Here is a 27,104-nt window from a genome sequence, read left to right as displayed (position 1 = left end):
TATACTACGCTTAAAATAATTTTTAGATATACATGTGTAATAATAACTTTCCTTAAAATAAAAACAACGACAAAAACTTAATATGTCGAAACACTGCACTTTATTGTACTATATTGTACGTTGTACTTATCAGATTTTCGCTAATTCGTCACATTATTAGAGACTGACGAAGATATTCGGGACCGGCATGGCCAGGTAGTTGAGGAACTCGAGGGTCGCGGGTTCGAATCCCCGTCACACCAAACATGCTCGCCCTTTTAGCCGTGTGGGCGTTATAATGTATGGGCAATCGCACTATTCGTTGGTAAAAGAATAGCCCAAGAGGTGATGACTAGTGGCCTTCCCTCTAGTCTTACACTGCTAAATTAGGGATTGCAAGCGCAGATAGCCAACGTGTAGCTTTGTGCGAAATTCAAAACAAACAAATAGCGTATTAAACTGTTGCTCTTACAAATGTTTAATAAAGTCTCTTATTATTTGTGTTTGACACGGATAAAGACAAAACCCAGATCACAAAGGAACAAGATGGTGCTTAACCTGAGATGCTTTTAATTTGAAATGACCGTCCTAACAATACTAATGTTAAGTCGTTGTTCCAGAGATAAGATTAATGAGGTACTTTAGCCAGTTACATGGGATTATCTCCAACAGTGCACGTGAGAAGATTTGATGTAAACCAATCGTGTCTACTCAGTGCGTTCAGCGGATGACACAAATTTCCACTAGAGATCCCTTTTGTTCGTACGTGATGTGTAATGTGTTCCGTTAACTTCGAAAACTGAGCGATATCCGGTCGTTTATTTTTTTTTATTTTTGGATTCAACTTTTAAACAATCCGTTATGGTTTCGAGAGTAACCATAAACTTTATCAAGGCCACGTTAATCCTAAAATCAGATGACCATAGTCCACTACGGAAAGGCACGCGATTCGTAACTACAAGCTCTCGTGTTTATCACAGAAACCTCTAGGTGTTCCAAATTCCTGTTCACGCAAACTGATTAGACTCGGCATGGCCAGATAGTTAGGGTAATCTGAGGGTTGCGGGTTCGAATTCCCGTCACGCCAAAGATGCAGTGGCGGCGCCAGGATATTTTCGTTGAGGAGGCTGAGGTAAACTGTGGAGGGGCTTCCCAAAATGCCATTAATATGAAGTATAGATGGTAAATTATAATAATGTAAATACCAAGGTACATTTCAGAAAGGTGTGCTATTTTGAACTGCGTTTTCATTGGAAGCTCATACTCTGATTAATAATTCATTATTACAAATTAGAAGTAATCTGTTTATGAAAATATACGTGTTTGTAAAAGAGAAAGCTCACCTAAATATGTAGGTAACAATATTGGGGGGCTGAGGGGGCTTGGCTCATTTTGGGGGGTCAAGCCCCCCTTGGCGCCGCCACTGCAAAGATGCTCGCCCTTTCAGACGTGGGGGGCGTTATAAAGTGACCTCTATTCGTTGGTAAAAGAGTAGCCTAAAAGTTGGCGGTGGGTGGTGATGACTAGCTGCCTTCCCTCTAGCCTTTCACTGCAAAATTAGGGATGGCTAGCGCAGATAGTCCTCGCGTAGCTTTACGTCAAATTCAAAAACAAACAAACAAAACACAATCTGAAAATAATTTGTTGCTTTTGTGGAGTATACTTGCTACTTTTACCAATGACCTGTTGGCATTCCCAGCAGCAAACCGTGTTATTATGTAGGAACCCAAACAAATTTTGTTGTAGGAAAATTAAGAATAATAAAATAACAAACCTGTGTAACAGGCTGTACTCATTAGTGTTGTTTATTTTTGTGAATGACAGAAGAAAAACGAAAAAGAACGGCCATGGTTTGAACAGTATCAACACTCATATCCTTGCTGGGATAATCGTCTGTTGTCACGCTCCATGTCTTACTTAATAAATCACACGTTTTGTTTTTTGTTGTTGTTTATTCGTTTGTTTTTACTTCAAAGCTCTAGCTTTGTATAAATCTACGACTCATACGCCAGAGATTCCTAAGGTTTAGGCACAGCCATCCTTGATTTAGAACTGTAATCCTGAAAGAGAGAAACAAGTCAGCAGCATCAGCCGCCTGTCATGTATTTACCCGAACAGTGGGACTGATTATCAAAGTTATACAATTCGTATTCAGAGACCTGTCACGTCACCAACGTTAAAGCTTTGTATCTGGAGCCAGGCACGCTAACCATTAGGCCACGCATGGCCTGGTATATATAAAGTAATCGAGTTCAGATCGGTGTGGAACATACATTATGTCTCACATTTTCGATAGCGTATTGAAATGTGTTGATTATTATAAGGGCCAGATGGAAGATAATAAGTCACGAAAGCGCACATCTCTCTGTCTCACAGCAGTGGACGGTCGTTGGACTTCGTGGTCATCCTGGTCAACTTGTGGTTTAGACTGCAGACATCATCGACGCCGTACTTGTGCTAACCCTAAGCCTGCTCATGGTGGACGATACTGTGAAGGCAAAGACTTAACAACAGGCAATTGTACAGGAGGAATGTGTAGAGGTAAGTTCCGATTTCCATAGGGAAATTGTACAGGAGGAATGTGTAGAGGTAAGTTCCGATTTCCATAGAGCAATTGTACAGGAGGAATGTGAAGAGGTAAGTTTCGATTTCCATAGAGCAATTGTATAGGAGGAATGTGTGGAGGTAAGTTCCGATTTCCATAGGGAAATTGTACAGGAGGAATGTGTGGAGGTAAGTTCCGATTTCCATAGAGCAATTGTACAGGAGGAATGTGAAGAGGTAAGTTCCGATTTCCATAGGGAAATTGTACAGGAGGAATGTGTGGAGGTAAGTTCCGATTTCCATAGAGCAATTGTACAGGAGGAATGTGAAGAGGTAAGTTCCGATTTCCATAGGGCAATTGTACAGGAGGAATGTGAAGAGGTAAGTTCCGATTTCCATAGAGCAATTGTATAGGAGGAATGTGTAGAGGTAAGTTCCGAATTCCATAGGGCAATTGTACAGGAGGAATGTGTAGAGGTAAGTTCCGATTTCCAATCTTTCGTTCGTTTGCAAGGTGCCCCCCCCTTCTTAACTCTTTGCAACACGTAAACCTTCAAGTTTTCCATAATGACTGTGATAGAGATTGGGTGGAGTCAGTGTGTTAACCAGGTTGTCAGGATTTAGTTGGAGCAAACACAAGAAGGGATTCATGTATTGAGATCATCGACTGAAATTGTATCTATATTTCTTTTCGATATCTGACAGATCTTGTGTACAAACGATCCGGTAGGTGGCAACGTGGGCGCCACCAAACGTTAGATTCGACCTGAATGCTAGTAATCTTGTTACAGTGAAGACAGATGTTATTTCAGGTGTTTTTCTTGGAAGAAGTTAAGGGCCTTGAACTAAGGTTAGGTGGGCCTCCATACCCTCATGTGACTAGACCGGTTATGTTTTTGTCAAGAAACTTTCGTCATCTTAATAATGACAAGTTAACTTGTCAGTATTCGTGTTTGACGTTAAGCACAAAGCTACACAATGGGCTGTCTGTGCTCTGCCCACCATCTAAACCCGCTTTATAGCGTTTTAAGTCCGCATACATATTGTTGTGCCACTGGGGGGCACCTAAAATAAGAAAATATATCACACAAATCAGTAGAAAAGTGCCATCTGAGAAATTTTGTTGAAATAACTTCTGGATAGAAATATTTAAGAGCCATGAAAATAAATATTCCATGTATGTTTGTTTGTTTTTGAATTTCGCGCAAAGCTACACGGGGGCTATCTGTGCTAGCCGTCCCTAATTTAGCAGTGTAAGACTAAAGGGAAGGCAGCTAGCCATCACCACCCACCACCACCTCTTGGGCTACTCTTTTACCAACGAACAGTGGGATTGACCATAACATTATAACGCTCCCACGGCTGAAAAGGCGAGCATGTTTGGTACGATGGTGATGCGAACCCGCAACCCCCAGATTTCGAGTCGCACGCCTTAACCCACTTGGCCATGCCGGGTCGTATATTCAATGTAAGACTAAAACATTAGTGAAGACATGTTTACTACAGTAACTGTAGCCGTGAATATGGATATTTTGGATTAAGACATGGAATTTTGTTAATGGATAACTACCACAGTAATTGTAATCGGGAAGAAGGATATTCGAGGTCAGCGCATAAAAGTTCATGAAGAGATGACCATTATAGCATAATTATAATCGTGAAGACGGATAAATCGAGGCTAAACCATAGAATTTTGCTAAGAAATGTTCCACTGAGTATAGCCACGAAAATATGTTTTGAAGAGTTCAAAACTAGGTTGTTATTTTATGATGTAGCCATTAAGAATTGTTACTACGGAAATATTGAACTACAGACTCTAACAAAAGAAACTTTAAAATACTTGGCCACAGGTGCTTAGATAAATTAGTAACATCTACTTTGTCAAATACACTTTACGTGGTTGGTATTAAATTATTGCGAGATAAATCGGGTTATGAGACATCTTGCATAGAGAGGGGAGATAAAATAAGAACTTCAAATTTGCATAAAATGGATGCTATGACACATTGCCCCCCTTCTAGTAGCATAGCGGTATGTCTACGGACTTACAAGGCATGAAACCGGGTTTCGATATCCGTGATGGGCAGAACACAGATAGCCCATTGTATAATATAGCGCTTAACTACAGACAAACAAACAGACGCATTGGGATATCACGTCCGACGTTTCAGTTGGAGAAATTTAACTTGAAAATAATAGCAAGGCCTCCTCAGTAGTACAGCGGTATGTCTGCTAAATTACAGCGCTAGAATCTGCGTTTCGATGCCCGTGATGGGCAAAGCACAGATAGCCCACTGTGTAGCTTCGTGCTTAACTGCATACAAACAAACAAACAAACAGTATAGCACGTGATATGTCAAGGTTATAAAATCCATTGTGTCCACAGTGGCTATTTTTGAGTTACCGCATCGAGTGTTCGTGGAGTTATGTTGGAAACGCGTGATTTTGAGAGTGGGTGGAGATAATTGGAGCATTGGTCACTGGGGGCACAAGCTGTGCAGTTTTCATTCGTATCTGAAACCTTCCAGTTCAAAAAAATAAAGAAAGAAAAATTGCTTTGCAAATCTCCGTACGCCATTTTGTTAATAAGCTGTTGAACCTTGAAGAGTTGGGGCTTTAGTGAGAAGTTTCACAGGTTTCTGAAACTGGATCCCCTAACTTTACACAGAAAAATCCGATTCCTCACGTGACTTACTTTTCGCGTGATCCTGAGACTTAGCAGAGCTTGTACGGCTTTAAAATAATCTTATCAGTGCATCTGCAGGAAATAAAACTCCTAAGAACAGACTCAAGTTTGCAGTCGTATATCTTAGGTTTCTTTTTCTGATGACAGCTGAATTTAATAGTGTCATATACTGTAAAAACAGTACGTTACAAAACGTAAAAAACACTGAAGTTCAGCTCAGAATTGCAGTGAAATCAAGAACAAATATTTCTAATTCTGTTAGCAGTCGTTTCCCAAACCCATATTTAATTTAATATTTTTTTAATATACAAAATACCGAAATAAACCGAATACGTTATAGTGAAAGAGTTAAGCCTTTTTTTTTAAATTTTGTTATCCAAGAGCCAAATCGAACTCATATTTTTTTTACTTTTGCAGGTGGTCGAGACAAGGATAACCTCGTGCCTTATGGTCGAAGCCGCAGCGAAGAAGGTGAGAAACATTAATGTGATTAACTTTTTTTTATCTTACAAAATTTATTGATTATTTACGTGCATAATTTACGTTTTGACTACTAAATTAAGGACGGCAAGCGCAGATAGCCCTCGTGTTGCTTTGCGCGAAATTCAAACAAACAAACAAACAAACTTTTCCTCCACAAACACGGGAAAGTTCCGTATAAGTTGGGTTATGAATTAGAATCTTCTAGCTTCAAGTTTAAAAAAATCTTGTATTAAAAAACGTGGTGTTTAAGTATTTTAAAATGCATTTGATTCCCTTTAGTTCTTAATGGTGAATAATTACAAGAAGGCTGGGCATAATTAAGCTCTGATATTGGGCCTTTATGCAGAAATAAGATACTTAACATAATACGTATGTATATAAATCAATATGTTGGATCGCTACATTTAACTTGACTGTTTCGTTATTTGCTTAAGAATATGTTTGGAAGTATGTTAAGTAACCATATTTAAGCTGTAAATTTTTCAAAGATGTTACTGGGATGTAAGCCTTCTTTTATAATTAACCACATCCTGAAATCTGTTATTAACGGCTGCCAATATCCATCACTATGCATCTTGTGGAATAGACTGCCACTCCTCTTGCTTGTAGCTTTCTGTCCAAGAAAAACTTAAAAGTACCCAAAAGTTGTCCATTTAGACTCGCGTCTGGATTCTTGGTTGGCTGAAATAAAGCCAGAATTATGTTTTTTTTTGTTGTTGTTGTTTTTTGTATAGCAAAGCCGCATTGGTCTATCTGCTGAGTCCACCGAGGGGAATCGAACCCCTAATTTTAGCGTTGTGAATCCGGAGACTAACCGCTGTATCAGCGCGGGACTAAAGTCAGAACTTTACTTATCTTAAACCATTGCTGGTCATGATTTACTATACGACGTGGTGTATTATCAAGGTGAAAAATATATTAGTCTTTCTCATGTAATTTCATCAGCGAAGGCAGACCAGTGTTGTCAACGGTGTCAAAACACGATAAAGCATTTACGAATTCCTTGTGGACCATGGCCAAAACATCAAAACTTTATGATACATCACTACTTCCCCCACTTTTCAGGGAAGGCAACCCGACCCTCGTGCTTGTTTGTTTGTTTTTTTAATTTCGCGCAAAGCTACATCAGGGCTATCTTCACTTGCCGTCCTTAATTTAGCAGTGTAAGACCAGAAGGAAAGAAGCTAGTCATCACCACCTACCACCAACTCTTGGCTGCTCTTTACCGACGAATTGTCGGATTGACCGTAACATTATAACGCCCCCACGGCTGAATGGGCGAGCATGTTTGGCGCAAAGGGGATGCGAACCCGCGACCCTCGGATTACGAGTCGAGCGCCTTAACCACCTGGCCATGCCGGGGCCTAAGAAAAGGAGAACATATACATTTTTTTTTTCTAAATTCCCAGCTTTTGTTAAATCACGACTCGCACTCTTTTAGAAATTATATAAGCATTTACCCCTAACGAACGTGATTAGTTTGCTTTTTCGTCGCTTCGTAAGAAGAACTGAATTGTCTCAATAAATTTCCCGCTATCCCGCGCCTGCTGAATGGCCATGTTGTTTGGTAAACTCGGTTTAAAAACAAACAGAAAAGAAGAGAAAGCTAGAGAATAGGCCGTATATTGTATAACATAGCCACTGTGCTGAACAGATGCCGTGCATGGGAATTTGGTTTTTATTAATCAAGACCACAAAATAGTTTAATGTTCGAGACTAATGACCCAGCAGGGGGCGTGACGATCCCGTCTATACATATTCATCACTTCTGCAAAAGCAAGTAATTATGGGTAGGACATGATTAACCTTGACCTCACGATGGTTACACGAAGAGCCAAACCGAGGACGAATAAAGCCGCGTGGAGAGAAGATAAAATGTTGATCTTTTAAACAAAAGTCGTTTAGTGTGAGTTATTGTTGAATGTTATTATGAAAGGTTGATAGCAACCCCATGTTTTGGTTGGACGCTAATGATAGGAACTGTTTATGAGTGAGGCTTGGTTTTCTTGGTATATTTCATGACAAAAGAATGGTTGTTCTTTTCAGATTTAGACTTACTGACAGGAAAAATTGAATTTTCGTTAAATGTATTGTCAGGCTTAAATACTGATGGGCATTATACAAGTACCTTTATTTTTATTTTGAGTGAAAATAGTTTAGGCTCTTATGTGAATCGTGATAAAAGGCACATTTTCTTAGTATAATGATACGACTTTGTTAGATATTAATACCATGAACCACGATAATGATTCATAATAATGATCGCAAGGAATTTCACTAACCCTAATAGAAAGTTCGTCAAAAAGCATCTTAAAACAGTAAAGATTTAGTTCAAACAACATTTTAAAACCTTTACTATTGAGTTTTAAGGCTTTACACATGTAAATAATACATAAAAGAAGCACACCTTAGATTTACAAGGTTTTGTTTGTTTGTTTGTTTGTTTGTTTTGGAATTTCGCACAAAGCTACTCGAGGGCTATCTATACTAGCCGTCCCTAATTTAACAGTGTAAGACTAGAGAGAAGGCAGCTAGTCATTACCACCCACCGCCAACTATTTTACCAACGAATAGTGAGATTGATCGTTACATTATAACACCCCCACGGCTGAAAGGGCGAATTTACAAGGTTGATTACTTGAATTAAGCAAAGAGCTACACGGTGAACGATGTGTGCTCTGTCCATCACGGGTATTGAAACCTGGTTTTTTAACAGTGTGACTCCGCAGCCGTACCGCTGTGCCACTAGGGAGCAGATTTACAAGGAAAATAAAATCCGCTTTGAACGGTTTCTAATTCTTCTTGTTATTATAATTTTGTCAGCCTACAACAAAAAAAAGGCTTAGTATATTGCACCAAAACCTTTCGTAAAACATTAAATAAGGTACTGCGAGAATAGTAGGAGTATTGAAAACTATATTTGTTTCTTCCATATTTTACATAAGCTAAATAACACCATAATTGTGATGTAAACTATATTATCATAACCCCTGGAATTAGCTTTCTAACAAATATCTGGTGTAACTTTAAAAAGCTTAAGTAAGGATGAAACAGAAATTACCAATCAAAATTAGATTACTGTAACATGTGGACACTCACTGTTTTGTACATTATACAATAGGTGTCTTTATGAGGCAAACCCATATATTATGTATGAAGTGAATAATTAAAAAACAAATAAATACACATAATATTAAATTCTGTTCCACACATTCGCAAAATAAATATCTTAAAAGACACGAAGGTTTATTTAAATAGATGTTTTAGACGTTTACGTTTTATTTAAAAAGGGCGCTTTTTAAATAGGTCAAAGTTTATGTGGGCTTAGTGTGGGTTGTGTCTTAATCTTGTCATATAATTACCCATTGCCATGCGTTATATATGGAGATTTTAGTTATACGGAAACTAGAAATGTTCACTATATTCTTAAACAAATCTCCAGCTGCATTTAACATTTTATATCTCGATATAATGCGATCAAATGGTCAACAGCTACAGTAAATCATCATGAACCATATCAGATAGCTATTAGCTATGTTTATTATCATTACAAAGTATGAAGTTAGATACAATATCAAGTAATCTTTTGCACATAGATGAGCATAAAAAAACCAACAAACTAATTAAATAAAAATAATAAGTTATTTAAAAACCTGTAAATAGGTATCGTAAACAAGGGAACAAGACTGTAGATATTATTTACTGAAACTACAAATTCCTTTTTTGACTCCACCAAATGTAATTCTAGGTAACAGCATGGAGCCAAATTAGGGTTAGGGGTATGTAGTTTGAGTAAATAATGTCTACCTTTGTTACCTTACTTGTTGTTGTTTGTTTTTTACGATCCCTCAATTCTCAATTTTTTTTATTTATCTAGTAGTTTTCAAACATGAACATTGCTGGGTATATACTGGCCCATGGAGCTAAATCCCTGAATCTGTTTGACAATAAATATACTGGAAAACATTAACAACAGCGAACTCTGATCTTAACAAGATGCACATGAACGAATCCATCAAGTTTTTTATGAGATTTCAGGGGTGAAACTTTTAAAAGAGAAGTTTACCGACCAGACCCTCTCTCACTAAAATTAATTGCTTCCTGAGCCCGACCCTTGGTTCCTACCTATAACCAGCTGACGTCCTACTTAAAAAAAAAAATATTAAAAAACATGCTGTTCACGAGAGTATTTTTAGCAATAGCGTTCCAGGATTTAAGCAGCTAAAAGAAATCGTGATATTCTGAATGATATAAAAGTAGTGCATTAAAATGTTGTATTACTGAGAATTTCTTTGTCAGTATGCACGCACGTAATTTAGACACATATCACGTTCTATTATTTCAGACTGTCTCCTCGTGAATGCACGTGATGTCAGGTTGTGGATTCTACTTCGCGTGCTAAATGACATCACGTTGGAGAATGTGTTATTCGGACGTGACCAAACTTTTTTTGATGCACAAAATTAAAAGAAAAATTATAAATAGTATTTTAAAGTGATATTTAAATACTTTTAATAAAAATAGTGTACACTAATATTTCAGCCATCGTCAAAGTTACTTAAAAAGAAGGCCCGGCATGGCCAGGTGGTTAAAGCACTCAACTCGTAATCCGAGGGTCGCGGGTTCGAATTCCCGTCACACCAAACATGCTCGCCCTTCCAGTCGTGGTGACGTTATAATGTCACGGTCAATCCCACTATTCGTTGGTAAAAGAGTAGTCCAAGAGTTGGCGGTGGGTGGTGATGACTAGCTGCTTTCCCTCTAGTCTTACCCTGCTAAATTAGGGACGGCTAGTGCAGGTAGCCCTTGAGTAGCTTTGCGCGAAATTCAAAACAAACCAGAATTGTTTGTTTACTTGTAATTGAGCACAAAGTTCAACAATAGGCTCTCTGTGCCCTGCTTACCACGTGGTATCGAATCAAATCCCGGATTCGAGCATTGTAAGTGTCTGCAGACATGGCGCTGTGCCACTGGAGAACTTAAGGTGGTGCCTTCTTAAATGATGGTACGATTAATTTTTTATACAAGTGAAACTCTAGGCCTAGCTAGATATTTGGATTTAAATTGATTCTGTATTATAATAAAGTAGATTTCAAGACTATACCCTACCTTAATATTTGCAAATACTGTCCTGAATACTCATTTTGAATCTAAAGTAACATTAGACGTGTGATAAATTAGTAACTTAAGCAATAAGGTATGAATTTTGCAGCCCGATTGGTTAGTGGTAAGTTTAAGGGTTTGTAAAGCTAAAATCCTGAGTTCGATTCCTCGCAGGAGACACAGGCTTTTTGTTATAATAACCAAACAAGTTTTGCTTTTGAGGCATGATGATTTATCATAATTTAAAATGACGCAAACTATCTTTTTCAGCTGTTCCAGCTACATCAAACGCCAATATCGCCCTCTATATCGGACTCTTCGTTGCTTTAGCTGTGTTTTTGATGGTTCTGGTTGCCATGATATTCATCGTTCGACGTATCAAAGGCAGAGAATCAAATATCTATGATACTGGAGAAAGCGGTAGGTGTAATCTATCTTTTATCACATACAACATAAAGTGATATTCGGGAAAACCTCCATGTTTCGAGATACGGGTGCGTCTCTTGTTCTAACGATGGCGCTGTACAGATGTTCTGTTGTTTGAAGATCATGAATCTAAGATGCGTTACGTAACCCGATAAGCAATTAAATTCACTATCGAACAAACTTATTTACATAGCAGTTTTCATGTTTCTCCACTAGGGTCGCTTCACGCCCACCAAAACTCATTAATTGGAGCACTCGACTCCTAATCTGATGGTCACGAGTTTGAATCCTATCCCCCAAACATGCTCGTCCTTTCAACCTTGGGGGCGTCATAATGTTTCAGTCAGTCCCACTGTTCGTTGGTAAAAGAGTCGTCTAAGAGTTGGCGGTTGGTGGTGTTAACTATTTGGTCTCCTTCTAGTTTATCACTTATGAATAAGGAACGGCTTACGCAGGTAGCACTCGAGCGGCTTTGCGCGAAACTGAAAACAAATAAACAGTGCCACCTCTTGGAATGTATAATCTGCATACATTTTCAACGACTATAAAAAAAAAGAAGAGAAAATTACATAATTTTCTTTCTTGATTGACTTTACCAAAACAACATTCAGTAATTAAGATTTATGGACCTGGAGTCCATACGGCCCCATTCACCTTTAAAGCAATATTTTCCTGGATTATTTATGCACAAGTTTGTTTACTGATGAATAAGTTTGTTAGGATAGTTAATAAAATGCGTCACATAAAAATATTAAAATTGTCATCAGTACAGAAGTCAAACCAATTGATTATTGCTAGGATTTTCTTTGTATTTAATGTAGAAAATGAGTGATTTTCGCCAAATATTTTAGTCACTTCTTTACACCGAATGATGTAATAGGCACAGGACATAAATTCTTACTCAGTATGATGTGATATTTGGACCTCCCCAGCGGTGTATAAACAAGTAGGTAATTTGAGAGTTAAACAAGCTTATATGCATTCAAACATTATGTATAAAGAGTCTGAACATGTTGATTAGATTAGGGAAGAGAAAATCTCAGTTCATTATGTAAACACCAAATCTGTGCTTATCTTAATTATTACCATCGCAAAAGTAAACCAAAAATAAAACCCAATTTTTCAATGACTAAGAGATTTAAGAATTTTAAACCTAAGCAGCTATACAATTAAATCAAATTTACCAAAAATCTATAAAGGCAAATAACTGAATCACTACTCACATTTCTTTTAAAATAATGTTCATTACATCTTATAACATCTAAGAGGATTACGTCATTTTCTACGTCATATTTCTTCGAGTAGTTTGGCTGTCCATAATAGTCCTTTAGCTAGTAGGAACGTCCGTCTCATCCCCGGAAGGAACAAGGAAATTGACCGGTGTAAAACATCATAATTTCAAATTCTAGACCACTAAGCTGATCTTGCAGTAAATTACAAATTATTTACCAACATTTACCGAGACTCTGAAACGGTAATCTTCATTCGTGACCATCACAGCGTAAGCAGAGACGTAATGTGACCACTGTTGTTACAAGATATTCTTGAGCAGTGGATGCTCCCATAACCTGATTCTGGTAACATTAGGAAAGAACGTTGCCCGACTTGAAGTGTCGTTATAAGCCAGCTAATACAATCTTACCGTTGTAGTTTCTACGGTTTTATGATACCTCTTGGAATGAAAGAAAATCATAAACAGCAGTAGTTCACTATTGTGTTTACACACTAGTTTTTCTAATATGAATTTACTGAGACATAAAGTAACCAATGTTTCAAAAGAGACACTAGTTAGAGGAAAATTGAAACATAAGATTAGCATTTTTAAAGCAATACAAATTTAATTGTACATATCTCACACAAGAAAGTTTTTATTGACTTCTTAATTAAGTATATCGTACAAATCGTTTTAAATATAGTTTTTTAAATATTTACTAACCTTAGATGTATGATGTTAGTAATAATACCAAACTTTAAATTTTTCTTTTTTTTAAAGTCGAATTATTCTAATATTACCAATAATCGCTTCTTCTGAATGATTAAACCTAAATTATGACTAGAATATACTGTTTTTATTCCCACCATTATGTTAGGCATGAACATTAATTAGTTCAAGGGACCATTCTTTTAAACAAGTTGTATACGTACAACAAATAACAATTAAAAAAAACATTTTTAATGTTTAGTAATTCAATGTTCCACTAATCAGTGTAAAACTAAACATTAACAGTAATAAATTACACTTGGCTGTCAGTTTGAGCACTTCACAAAAGATGAGAACTAGGTAAACTAAACCGTAAGCAAAAATATCACCAGTGGCTCTGTATTAAGACTGAGATGATAGCACTTAAAATTTGGGAATCGATACCCGTTGTGGTCACAGAACAGATAGTCTATTGTGTAACTTTATGTTTAAGAACAAAGAAAGACATTTGATTTTTTAATTTTGAGTAAACGTTTCAGCTGCATTTTTAAACAAAGAAAAGGGGGATGTTACACTGATTAAAAAGTGGAAGTTGTGAATTTCAAAAATATTACGCTGGCATGGCCAAGGGCGTAAGGCGTGCGACTCGTAATCCGAGGGTCGCGGGTTCGCGCCCGCGTCGCGCTAAACATGCTCGCCCTCCCAGCCGTGGGGGTGTATAATGTGACGGTAAATTCCACTATTCGTTGGTAAAAGAGTAGCCCAAGAGTTGGCGGTGATGACTAGCTGCCTTCCCTCTAGTCTTACACTGCAAAATTAGGGATGGCTAGCACAGATAGCCCTCGAGTAGCTTTGTGCGAAATTCCAAAACAACAACAATGAAAAACGCTTGCCTCTTCTAGCCTAATACAAATAAACCTAATTATTAGTAATAAACGCGCTGTAAAGAACTGTCATGATGAATTTTTGTTATTTGTATAAATAAATTATTTCATTTAAAAAGTTGATATGTAAAAAAAAGTTGTGTTTTCTAACATGCTGAGCACGTTATTAGTCAGCCAACTTCTTTCCACATAGTGTGAAACTGCTGTATATTTATAAAAATTTACACCAACAATGTGTGATATTTCACATCTGTTGCTTTGATTCGTAAATAATTCTCGTCTCACTGGTCAAAGCCAAATATTCCGAAAAATCGAATGTAGAAACAGTTACACACGTAGGCTTAATGTTCATTCAGGTTGTTACAGTATGTAAACAGTAATATACGTATAATGTTATATTAGGAACATAAACCGACGACATTGAAGTATATTTGTAATCATTACAGAGACTTTGTTGTTTCAGTAGAACTTTGGGTAGAGTAGACCTAACAGTTTATAGAACTTCAATGGACTGCAACCGTTGAGCGAAAAGAAAACAACGTATCGTCTTCTATACTGAGGCCTCAGTACAGTTTACAGACCTTTATTATTGTTACCCATAATTAAACATTTCTAATTTTGTGAAATATCATCTTAAAATGCTCATATAATAACAACATCAACATCATTACTATTATTAATGTGGAAATAAGCTAAAAAGTTGAATAATATTACGATTCAAAAAGCTAATTGCTGGTACATTACTAGTGGCGGGTATTTTTCGGAATATCGGTCTGTCATTGGTTCGTTGGCATGATGTGTTCTGTAGGCTTCCGTTTATATGGCGCCACTTATTCGGAAGACCGGTCTATCATGGGAACTTTTAACTTTTTAACTGGACGTAAGGTAATAAAATTAATTCATTTAAAAAGAGTAACCTTCATGATGAGAAACAACTTGTTTTTTTTTTATTCATAGTCCAACCCGACTTAACACAAAACGTTTTGAGTGTATCCCCACACTTACGAGATGGAAGTCATAACGAGTTACACAGCAATGAAAAGTTGGGTCTACTGCCCGCTCGAATAAATCCCATCCTTCCTACTCAACGATGTAATACTCCCAGCTCAACAGAAAAACTCCCATGTACAGAGTCATCCATTTCTGGACCTTCGTCAGCGTCTGGTAAGTCTTGTATAGCTGTAGTAAAAATAATATATTATCAGATATCTTGAGGTAGCTGTTATAAAAGCTATGGACAAAGTGTTGGTAACTTAAACGAAACTGGTAAATAGTTTCAAGAATGAAGAGAGTTGCGTGAGTAACGAGTTTAGCGCCATCTATTAAGTGCGTAGGTTGTAAAACCACTTTACAAAATATGACGTTTTTAAGTGGAGTGATAACACTCCCGAAAGTGGATCTTTCTGTTTATTTGTCTAGAATTAAAAAATAAAATATTGACTCCAAAAGAGCATTATACGCACTTAGAAAGTTTAAAATACTAAGTAACACCAAAGAAATTGGTAAGTAAGGAGTAACATTGTATAGAATAAATTTTATTGTTACGTGACTATAATATAAAGATTTCTAATTGTAAAGAGAGCTCTCTGTTTTTAAACCACAAAATGTTGAAAACCCGAGAAGAAATATATGAAATAAAGATATGTTTTATTTTCGTAAATAAACATTTGCTGTTGTAAGCATTTATCTACTTCAGAGTTTAGTTTCAGGGTTTTTAAATATCTGTGCAATTTGAATATAGGATCGCGATCAGGGTCCGAGTACGAATCGGACACGATATCAAACCGGAACTCAGTGGCGTCTGCTGTACTGCCCCCTGGCGTCGATATTGAATGTTTAGCGTGGAAAGTTGTCACCAAAGCTGGAGCTAGAATATCACTGCCACATTCCGGTAATTTTTAGAAGTTTAAGATGCTCATGTTTGGAAGTTGACAATTTAAAATAGTTGAACTCCAAAAGTATCGTTTTCAGCTTTAACTTTCTAACCGCCATTGAATTTGTTCATACATTAAGAGAGTTCGTTTAGAAGTATTCTTACATAATTCACTAAAGAAATCTTAAATATGCAATTCCATGATTGCTATTTCTAGAGAGATATATTATTTAGTAAGAACAGTGAGACAGACTCATTTATTATTTTGATTATCAGTTAAATAGCACCCCTAAAAGATTTCTCTTTCTCTGGAATTTGTTTTCTTCCCTAACACAGCAGGTCATTTATATCATAAGTTAACGTATTATATCTTCAGGAATAACAGTTACTGTACCCAAGGGTGCAATAAAGAAAGGAGCCAAGGAGGAAGTTTATGTTGCTCTCTTAAGAGAAGACAAAGATCGGCCAAGGTTAACTGGTGAGCATTCTAGATGGCAGATGAAGTGCTTATAGCTGTGATTGTGTGTTTTATCCTGTGTTTATATTCTATATACATAGAATCCAGTTTGGATTGGTGTCTGAAGAAGGTTGGAAAACATTTATGTAAATTGTAGGCCTAGTAAAGCACCATATTGCTAATTTGCAAATATTTTAATGAATGTAAATTTAGACAACTTATTTAAACAATTTCTTCTTCTAATATGCAACGTGGTGCATAATCTATAATAGTTAACACCATTTTCGCACCGTTTATACAAGATATTCCTGTACACTTGGAGTCTTTTTTTTTATTTTATTATTATTATTTGTATAATTTAATATTTACAAGAATTCCTGTTCGTGATTCTCGAATATTGTTTATTCAGTTTTACTTTTCGTTAAAATATAATAAGTATGTTTAACTCACCTTATACAATATATAGAACATGTGTGTGTATCTAATGAATATTTTAAAATGCATTAAGATGATTATTAAATCATCTAATATTTTTTCCTTTTACCAGGGTTTTTGTTTTAAGTTTCTCTGGATAAATTTTTTCCTATCTAAGATTTTTTTTTTTTTGAAATCCTGCATCACGAACAGTGAGACAACCTTTGTTTTTCTTAACGGGAGGCGTCTCACAGCAGTGGCAAAATTTTAACAACAGCACAAAAAAGCTTTTTATTATTCTGTAGAGAAACAAACTGTTCTCAGTCCAGTTGTTCAAGTTGGGCCTCCTGGTGTCAACTTACAAAAACCACTGATCATCAGTTTTCAACACTGTGCTAACCTGAATCCTAACAAATGGAACTTGAGTGTCTTCGGCGATTTTTCTGAAGGCGAAGGAGAGGATTCTGTGTGGAGGGTAAGTTACACCAAACGTGTCAATCCCTGACTTTTCACACCCTTTTAAGTAGCATTTTTAAAACTTCTGTCGAACATGCAGAGAATGATAACAACTTTAAAGCGTTAACAAAAGATGAATGTTTGGAAAACTTCCTAAGAAATAAGGACCTTTATATGTTTTAAAATAGCTATTTTTATACGTATAATTTTATCATGGACTTGCTGAAATAATAGTTCTTCATTGACTGTATCTGAGAATATTGTTGAGGGTACTTACGTATTGTCAAACGAATTTGAAAGCAAAGGCACTTAAAACTCTTTGTTAACCTGAAGATGACCTAAGAAGGTCGAAACGTTGTTCTCTACTTCATTTTAATAAAAGTTTTAATACCAGTATCAGCTGTCTTGGGATACAAAGGCACTTAAAACTGAGAAAATAATAAACGACAATCAATAATAGTGTTTCTTTAAATGTCCGTGAATTTTTTCCAGTAATAAATAAATGTTTCGTGTAATATATGTGAATTATTATATTTTATTCGTTTTTATGTTATTTTAGGAGATTGTTACATTAGGTCAAGAGACTATCAACACCCCTCTTTACTGTCAGTTAGATGCTCAGCAGTGCCACCTAGTGACGGATGATTTGGCCCGTTATACATTAGTTGGAGAATCCTTACCTGAACAAAAAGCTATTAAGTCTCTTACATTAGCAGCGTTCTCTCCGGTATTACACTCATCCGTGGATTACAGCATACGTCTGTATTGCGTGGAAAATACCAAAGCTGCACTGCAGGTATATGCAACCACGTCCCTAAAAGTATGGCATCATAATTAATAAGTTTTATATGTGTTCGGATATTTCGAACAATTTCACCTACGAACTTCAAATTTTAAGTACGTTCAGTTATAATAAATTATTTATTTATCCCGCTTGTGATTTAAAGTGTAACAGTTTATTTGAAAATTAGTTTTTAACATATTTTAGAACTTTCATAAAGTTCTTATCTTGGTCAGTCCAGCTGAGGTCATTTTTTATTTCGGTAGTCAGAAATTTCATCACTTACTTATATATGTGTGTGTGTGTGTGTATAAATCTAAATGTCACCATATGAAATAATTAAAAATAATCAAAACAAGGAATTGGTTATTTTCAGATGAATATTTTGTAAAGCCCAACCAAATTTGCCATTGTGACGTAACAAATGTTTAACGAGGTAATCAAAATGCACACACATTTGTCGCTTTTTTTTTAAACAATTACTGTTGTTTCGAACGCCAGAAATTCCTTCACTTAAGCCTAACTAAGCAATTAAAGATAGACTCACATTAATCGATTAATTGAAAGTTATATTACAGCCTTGTTAAATATTATAAGTGTTTCGTAGTTACCGTGAACAATTTAGCTTTGATCTTGCAAAGACCTTTCAAAACTTTACAAGTATAAATAAATGTATTATTATTGTCACTCGATATAATTTCTCTTAAAGCTTTATATTAAATAATGGGTGTAACATTATTTGTGGTTTCAAAAGAAATCACGCGCGTCTTTTATTCTTATTTGTTCACTTCTCAGGGAGTGGTTGAAGTGGAAAGAGAATTGGGTGGAAAATTGTTAGATACTCCCAAAGTGATGTGGTACCAGGACGGAGGATCCAACCTCTGTTTCTGCCTGGAGGACATAGGTCCTGGATGGCGGTGTAAGCCTGGTGCTAATTATCAGGTGTGTCTTCTTTCATTAGTTAACAACTGTTTTAAACACCTAGTATTACAGAAATGTTTTTTTTGTCTTTAAAACATATTACTGTCAATATATTTTAAGATGGCTGTCAGATATGTACATCGCATCCTTCTCTGTGGCTTAGCAGCAAGTCTGAAGGCTTGTAACGTTAAAGATTGGGTTTTGATGTCTGTGGTGGGCACAGCACAGATGCTTGTTGTATAGCTTTGTGTTTAACAACAGGCTTGGCGTGTCCTGTCTTGGTGGTTAGGGAGTTCGACTCGCAATGTGCGGGTCAAGAGTTCGAACATCCTCGCCCTTTCAGCCATGGAAATGTTATGATATGACGATTAATTCAGTATTCGTTAATAAGAATAACCCAAGAGTTAGTGGTGTTTACTGCTGCCTTCTTTCTAGTGTACCACTGCTGAATTAAAATTAGGGACGGGTAGAGCAAATAACTTTCGAGTATCTTTGCACGGAATTCAAAAACAAACTAAAATGCACTGCCATCTGCTGACAATAATACATACTACCTATTAATGGTGTCAGTGAACGTGAATATACGAATACGTCTGATTGTTTGTTTGTTTGTTTTAAATTTCGCACAAAGCTACACGAGGGCTAATCTGTGGTAGCCGTCCCTAACTTAGCAGTGTAAGACTAGAGGGAAGGTAGCTAGTCATCACCACCCACCGCCAACTCTTGGGCTACTCTTTTACCAACGAATAGTGGGATTGATCGTCGCATTATTATAACGCCCCACGGCTGAAAGGGCGAGCAGTAAGGGTACGAGTCGAGTGCCTTAACCACTTGGCCATGCCGGGCCTGAATACGTCTGAAATCATAGATCAGTTTCATCTGTTTTAATTTGTAGTTACAGTAAAATTAATATATATATTTATTATTAAACCACATTTAATTACAGTGAGGTAGCTTTAACTTCGCACATCACTGGTGTAACCGACAAGTACAGACTGCTCTCTGTAAAGTACCATCAAGTTTCAGAGAGGCCAAAACAAACAAATGCATTTCGAAACAAATAATTTTAAAACAGCCCAATGTTTTTTTTTTTAATGCTCTTTTATTTCGCTTGGTCAGCTGCTGATGACGAACTTTGTTCACCTGCAGGAGATTCCGTTCCAGCACGTATGGAGTGGCACACAGAACCAACTCCATTGTTCTTTCACATTAGAGCACGTGGACCGCTCACTTCAGACAATTCGATGCCATATTCTGGTGTATCAGCGAGGTGTTCAGGCACATCGCCAGTTACTGCGAATCAACACTGACCTGCGTGATGTAAGTGGCTTAAATTTACACATCTTAAGTTATTTGGCGTAACTAATTAAATAATGCATTTTTCTTATGTAAAATGTGTTATAGAAATATGTCTTAACACTAAATAGGTTTGTTTTTGTCTGTTTTTTAATTTCGCGCAGAGCTACACGAGGGCTATTTGCGCTAGCCGTCCCTAATTTAGCAGTGTAAGACTGAAGGGAAGGCAGCTAGTCATCACCACCCACCGCCATCTCTTGGGCTACTCTTTTACCAACGAATAGTGGGATTGACCGTCACGTTATAATGCCCCCACTGTTGAAAGGGCAACTAAATATGAGGAAGCTAAAGAAAGTGTTTTTTTGGCGAAAACCATTTCCCCTGGCTTGTATCAACAATAACATAATGTTATTTACTGCATCTTACAAACGTGCGAAGATTGATTCTTTTTATCATATTAGGCCCGGCATGGTCAAGTGTGTTAAGGCGTTCGACTCGTAATCCGAGGGTCGCACCAAACATACTCGCCCTGTCAGCCGTGGAGGCGTTATAATGTGACGGTCAATCCCACTATTCGTTGGTAAAAGAGTAGCCCAAGAGTTGGTGGTGGGTGGTGATGACTAACTGCATTCCCTCTAGTCTTACACTGCTAAATTAGGGACGGCTAGCGCAGATAACTCTCGAGTAGCTTTGCGCGAAATTCCAAACTAACTGACTAACAAACTAACTTTTATCATATTACCTCGAGGATCAATTTAAAGATATCCGATTAGCCTGAGGCATGTTGAGACGCTGTTTATACACTAGCAAAAGTCACTCGACGACAGCTATTATAGTGTAAACTGTGTTAGTTAATGAAGTGTATTTTTTCTTCATATTTTATTTATTTCACAACATATCAGATTTTGTAATTAATTTTTATTCATTTATTTTAAAATCATTTATAATTAATTATTACTTCCTTCAGTTATCCATATTTGTTATTCAGAAGACGTGGCGAATCAGCAAAAGATTAGGTGTATAAATAAGTATATTCGGTAATTGGCGGGTTTGGCGATTTATGGCGCAACGCAACTATGCTATCTGCGCTTTTCAGCAATTAATTAATAACATTCATATGATACTGACAAGGGTATAGTAGATTAATCGTACACTGCGCTAAGCATGTATATCAATTCATGGCAACAGCTGTAACGAAAATATATTCAACTTTTATTACAAGTGAAAAATTATATTCGAAAAATACTTTCAAATGAAATGAAACTTTTAAATTATTTAATTTTTTGTTTATCGCGCCATCTACCCCCAAAAAATGGAACCCTGCTCGTTTACGTCTACATAAGTAACTAGTGTGATATTGCGTAGTGAACACTAATATAAATATGGTTAAGTCAGTTTCTAGAACAAAGATAATTTAGTGGGTTTTTTTAGCTTATAAAATTAGACCCTTTAATTTGGTTTCTTAGCGTTATTTTTCACGTATGAGCTCACGTAGCTACGTCAAACACCGAAATCTAGTAAGTGTTATATAATGTTAAAACCACTAAATAACAGACAGCATACGAGTTTATCTTACTGGATGAAAGCATACGAGTTTATATTACAGATGTAATTAGAATATCTATATGAAAACTGTAAGAATACGTTTGAATACCCAGGCCTAACATGTTTTTAAATCAGATATCGTTTATTTTGTTAAATAACCCTAACGGTTATTTACTGTATATAAAGAACCAAAAATATAGCAGTGTAGGTTATTATGGTAACCTTATTTCTTTTCATTCTCTTGGGTTAATGTTTTTATTTCTGTTTTTAGTTGTGAACTAGGTCAACTTTTGATAAGTGAACATTGTTTAAGTAATTACGCAATTTTTTAAAATAAGTTTGTTTCTGTGGTTCAGTATCTGACTCCTCGATGTCAAATTGTCTTTTATCTTTAATTGGTTTATGTACCATCGTTTCTTTGTCTCTAACAACGTAAGACATAAGAACAGTTGCACTGTTTAAAAGATGGTTGAAGTCAAAGACCAATTCATGGCTCACGCATATGTAATCAATGTTCACTTGTATTTCTCTACAAACATAAAGAGTTTTATACATTATTTATGAAGGAAGTCAAACCGAAGCAACTTTCTATTGCTTGGTTTACCTGCTCCTTGTTTTTAAGTTTTTCGATTCTCTACACATCATTTGTAACTTTTAAGGTCCTATATGTCAGTTTATCGATTTCAGGAGTTTCACGTTCACACAAAAATAGGTTAGTGGTTTATATCACGTGCAGTTCTGACTCCCTGGAAATTGTTTTTATATATGTAAAAACGGCTCGTTTGGGTTGAGAATTTTTTACGTAGAGGAGTGAACAACGTTTCGACCTTCTGCGGTCATCGTCAGGTTCGCAAAGAAAGAGAGAGGTAACTGACCGGAAGCTGACCACATGTTTGTGAGGGGTTGTGTAACTGAGTGTCAGAATGTAGAGGGCGGTGTTATATGTTTGAATATATAATTTTATAACAATAATAAAATAAATATTGTTTGAATATACAATTTTATAATAATAATAAAATAAATATTGTTTGAACATATAATTTTATAATAATAATAAAATAAATAATATAAAATTATATATTCAAACACATAACATCGCCCTCTACATTCCGACACTCAGTTACACAACCCCTCACAAACATGTGGTCAGCTTCCGGTCAGTTACCTCTCTCTTTCTTTGCGAACCTGACGATGACCGCAGAAGGTCGAAACGTTGTTCACTCCTCTGCGTAAAAAATTTTCTCAACCCAAACGAGCCGTTTTAACATATATATACAAGTGGGTTTTCTCGACATCACTGGAAATTGTTTTTGGTATATACATACATTTCAAGACCTCGATTTTTAAAATATGTCTGCTGTAAGCTGATAATTAAATATTGTAAACTTAATGTAAAAGTACTTCAAAGAGACATTCTTAAAACTTTTCAGCGTCAACAGCTATCACTCGGGTTTCTTGTTTATTATACAGGGTGTTCGGAAAGCCATTGTGCAGTTTTGTAATCATATTTTATTCAGTCTATTTCAAGCCAGCAACTGATAGCGGTGTTTAGAAACAAAATAAGAAGGATCCAGGCCTGTATTGATGCAAACGGGGGTCACTTTCAATATTGTTTATAATTGCCGTTCATATTTATCTCCTGTATTCTATATTGAAATATGTCTGTTAATAAATATATAAGTGCATAGTGACTTTCCGAACACCCTGTAGTTATGAAGGTGAAAGTTGTAATAAACTTAATTCATAAATTCTAAAAAATCTAGTCCTTTCACAGTTTAACTTGTATATATGACTGGTTTTATTTTTAAAAGCTCATTTTCATGCTGTAACTTTGATTTGTGGCTTTGTAACATTTGTAATGTTAGTGAAATAACTTTTCAGAAATTACCTTCAGTTCCTGCGATAGCACTATCACCACCAGCGCCATCTATCTGCACGTCTATTAAAACTGTGGGTGGCATAAACTCAGTAATGCAGATAGACAGTCCTGTAGAAGGATTTAGGTATTAATATTATACTTTCTAGTTGGAATTTTGTAATATATATAGCCATACCTTTTTATCTTTCATGATTTATTTTATAGGCTTGCAAAATATACAAACGAAAGACGAGTTCTATACGAGTTATCCCTAACATTAGAACTTAGTTTGTTATCGGAATAATATCAATTATTTTTCATTATACATAGTTAACAACAGTGGAAACACAATGCCCTTGAAGGTACTGGGTTCTAGTTTTGAGTTAACCTAAGATTTTACAGCTTAACGAATGCAAATAATTTACCATCTTGTTTGTTCAGTTAATAAATTTTTAATTATTTTAACTGTAAGCCATGTTTGTTACTCGTTAACGAAAAACAAACAAAAGAACTAAACATATGTTGTGTATTAGGAGGTTATAAAGATATGCAATTCAAATAAACTTTTAAGTAGAAGTCAGCACAAATGTTTTAAAGAGTTAATTACTTATGTAGTGAAAATATTAATTTTCAGGATTTCTCCTGCAATTTGCAAGAAACTATGTGCCTGTTTTGATCCCCCAAATAGCAGAGGCAATGACTGGAGAAGTTTGGCTCAGGAGTTAGGGGTAGACAGGTAAAAGCTTTTCTTAACGTCCTCAAAGACAGAATAATTCTTTCTCAAGTGAATTTAGTGTTTTAGTTTAGAGAAAGCAGTTTGCTACTATCATTCTAAAAATAAACTTATGTTAAATAAAAATGGTAAAAAATTATTTCATGTAGTGCAACAAGTACGTTTATCAATGTTGATCACATAGTGCTTGAGGGATAATATATTAATAAATGTGAAACCAATGTGAAACTACATTAATCACTTTTAACAGTAGGATAAATGACTGAACTTCACCAAACCTTGATGTTGTGACAGAGAAACTTTAGAAATAATGTCATAGAAAAAACAACAACTTCAGAATAAAAAAAAAAAATTAAATTCATGATTAATGAAAGGTTATCTTAGGACAAGAAAAGTTATAAAAAATTGTCACATGTAAAAGTAAAAAAAACTTAATTTTTTTATCAGTTTCTTTGCTTTTTAAGTTTGTTTTCTTTCTTAAATGCCACTTATATTGCTACAGATATGAGCAATATTTGGTTTTCTTTCATTGGATTACTATAGAATAGAAAATCTGATATATTGTTAAGTATTTCGTTTTTCTAAACAAAACCACACTCAATCCATTTCTGTCATCATCCTTATCTAGCTATGTAGTTCAATTTTATTGTTTCCTAACCATTAGAACAATTAAACTTAATTATTAGTTTATTCCTTTTAGCTAATTCTTCAAATTCAGGATTAATTGCTATTAAAAGAAATTTGCTAACACTAATAAAGATCAGGATATAACATGAACAAATACCTTTAGACAATCGCACCACTAGATGCTTAAAAGACTCGGGGCCCCAAGAGCATGGAAACTTTCGGCATTTCGGTATGATATCAACAATAGTTTCTATTCTGATTTTTAAAGATGCTAACTGACGATTTAGGGCATGGACCCCCATGTGCCAATTCCTCTGTATTTAGACCCTGAAGTTTGATTAGACTGTAATACAAATATTTTAGACTTTAGCATCTTCATTCAGCCTTTCGCTTCTAACTTTTTTGAGGAATTTCTAATTCTAGTTCTGTTTGATTGTATTAATTTGCAGGTATCTAAATTATTTTGCAACTAAATCAAGTCCAACCGAACATATACTTGATCTGTGGGAAGCGAGACATCGAGAGCCAACGGCCTTAACCGATCTTATGAACCTGTTCAGGGTTATGGGACGTAACGATGCTTCAGCAGTTATAGAAAATGAAGCTGGACCATGGCTTTAAATAATGATCCAAGACAGTTGTAATGGTGCTATGCTTAGCTTCTATCTGTGGTGAAAGACCTTGCTTCTTAGCTATAAACTCTGCATTTATACAAGTAATATAGGCAACTGAATTTGCTTAAATGTGATGATGAAAAGTTCGGCAAAAGAACCAGAAGAAACAAAGCCTTTTAGCTTCAGTCAAAATTTAATAAAGAAACAAATCTATGCAGGTGCTTGGTGCCAATTAAACTCTGATGAAGATAAATCTCAAAAAGTTTTGTGTATTTACTGGTACTAGAAAACTAAAATATTTTTCATTTGTTTTTTTTTCAAGTTAAAGGTTTTTTCCATGTATATAGTGTATAATACCAGTATTTATATATTTGTATATATTTTTTTGCGTGCCTGATATAAAACTTAGTATTATCGAAAGAAAGGTGTTTTCTAAATTTTAACGGTGTATGATTCCTTAAAAAGAAATAAAAACAAATTTATATTTTATTGCTTTTCAGACATGTTCTCTAATACAATGTTGTTAGATACTAGAAACCAACTTTATCTCAAACTTTATTATGATAATTAAAGATTACTTAGAAGTTTGCATATAAAGTGGTATGAAACCTTAAAGATACTAATTTTAAGCAAAAAATAAAAAAAAAATCATTTTGATATAATAAAGGTGTGTGATCTCAGGTGTACATTTTTTAAACATTCAAAAAACATTAAAATCTTCTCTTCGAAAAATGTAAACATTCAATAAATAGGATATAAAGTAATTATCAAGAGGATTAGATTCTACTCATAGTATTATGAGATGAGGTATAGATCACATTTTTTCTGATCTGGAAAATGTGAATAACAACTGTCATGGTCATCTAGGTTTTTTATGATCTTGAATGAAAGAAGCCCAAGTTTCCTAAACAAAGGGGACAGTTTCTGATACTTTTTTTTGTATAGTGTTTTCATGTAAACTTTGGTATAAAATCATAAAAAAATGTATTAGTTGTTGTCTGTTTTATTTTCATCAGATTATTAAACATTTCATGATTAACATGACAGAATTATTGGATATTATTTATACACCTATTTTCAACATAATAAAAAGTATTTCACCAGCTTGAAAGAGATTAATATTCCATGTTATTATATAAAATGTTTATTATTGACAGTATCAGGTTTTCTCTTTAAGAAGTATTGCAAAGCACCCAAGGAATGTTTTTTCTTCCCTCTGGCTGTGTTAGACATTCATTTTAGTGACATAAGTTACTCTATCTGTCACCAAAGAGTCTGGAGATGCTGTTCTCAATGATCTAAGATAATAAGACATATGAAACTATTGATTTTCAAAGCATTCTATAATATAAAATGCCCTAATTTTTTATACTATTTATCCCCTACTGATCACCAAAAGCAATATTGCATCAGTTAACTATTCCTTATATTGAATATCTGCCAAAAATAGAAAGAATATTTTGTTGGTGTTGTATGTTTTTCTTTACTTGAAGCAAATAATCA

At 35.4% G+C, this 27,104-nt stretch overlaps 1 protein-coding gene across 12 annotated transcripts in view; it reads left to right on the top strand.

The window, feature by feature from the left end:
* Window positions 1-26,584, top strand: part of LOC143234396 (netrin receptor UNC5C-like) — a 125,623-nt gene extending 99,039 nt beyond the window's left edge. For 6 of the 12 annotated variants that reach the window (XM_076471737.1, XM_076471739.1, XM_076471736.1 and 3 more), the window contains 13 exons: window positions 2,356-2,520; window positions 5,627-5,680; window positions 11,066-11,215; window positions 14,984-15,190; window positions 15,768-15,917; window positions 16,276-16,377; window positions 17,076-17,245; window positions 17,786-18,022; window positions 18,803-18,949; window positions 20,048-20,248; window positions 23,651-23,772; window positions 24,262-24,363; window positions 25,437-26,584. In XM_076471737.1, coding sequence (XP_076327852.1) covers window positions 2,356-2,520; window positions 5,627-5,680; window positions 11,066-11,215; window positions 14,984-15,190; window positions 15,768-15,917; window positions 16,276-16,377; window positions 17,076-17,245; window positions 17,786-18,022; window positions 18,803-18,949; window positions 20,048-20,248; window positions 23,651-23,772; window positions 24,262-24,363; window positions 25,437-25,608 — 1,979 coding nt within the window. In that variant the 3' untranslated portion in view covers window positions 25,609-26,584. The remainder of the gene's footprint in view (window positions 1-2,355; window positions 2,521-5,626; window positions 5,681-11,065; window positions 11,216-14,983; window positions 15,191-15,767; window positions 15,918-16,275; window positions 16,378-17,075; window positions 17,246-17,785; window positions 18,023-18,802; window positions 18,950-20,047; window positions 20,249-23,650; window positions 23,773-24,261; window positions 24,364-25,436) is intronic. The other 6 variants (XM_076471740.1, XM_076471738.1, XM_076471745.1 and 3 more) reach the window with 3 other exon arrangements.
* Window positions 26,585-27,104: the final 520 nt, after the last annotated feature.

Source organism: Tachypleus tridentatus, chromosome 12 (assembly GCF_004210375.1).
Source record: "Tachypleus tridentatus isolate NWPU-2018 chromosome 12, ASM421037v1, whole genome shotgun sequence".
Taxonomy (NCBI): domain Eukaryota; kingdom Metazoa; phylum Arthropoda; class Merostomata; order Xiphosura; family Limulidae; genus Tachypleus; species Tachypleus tridentatus.
The sequence above is the reverse complement of the archived record's forward strand: the minus strand, read 5'-3'. Positions and strand labels throughout refer to the sequence as shown.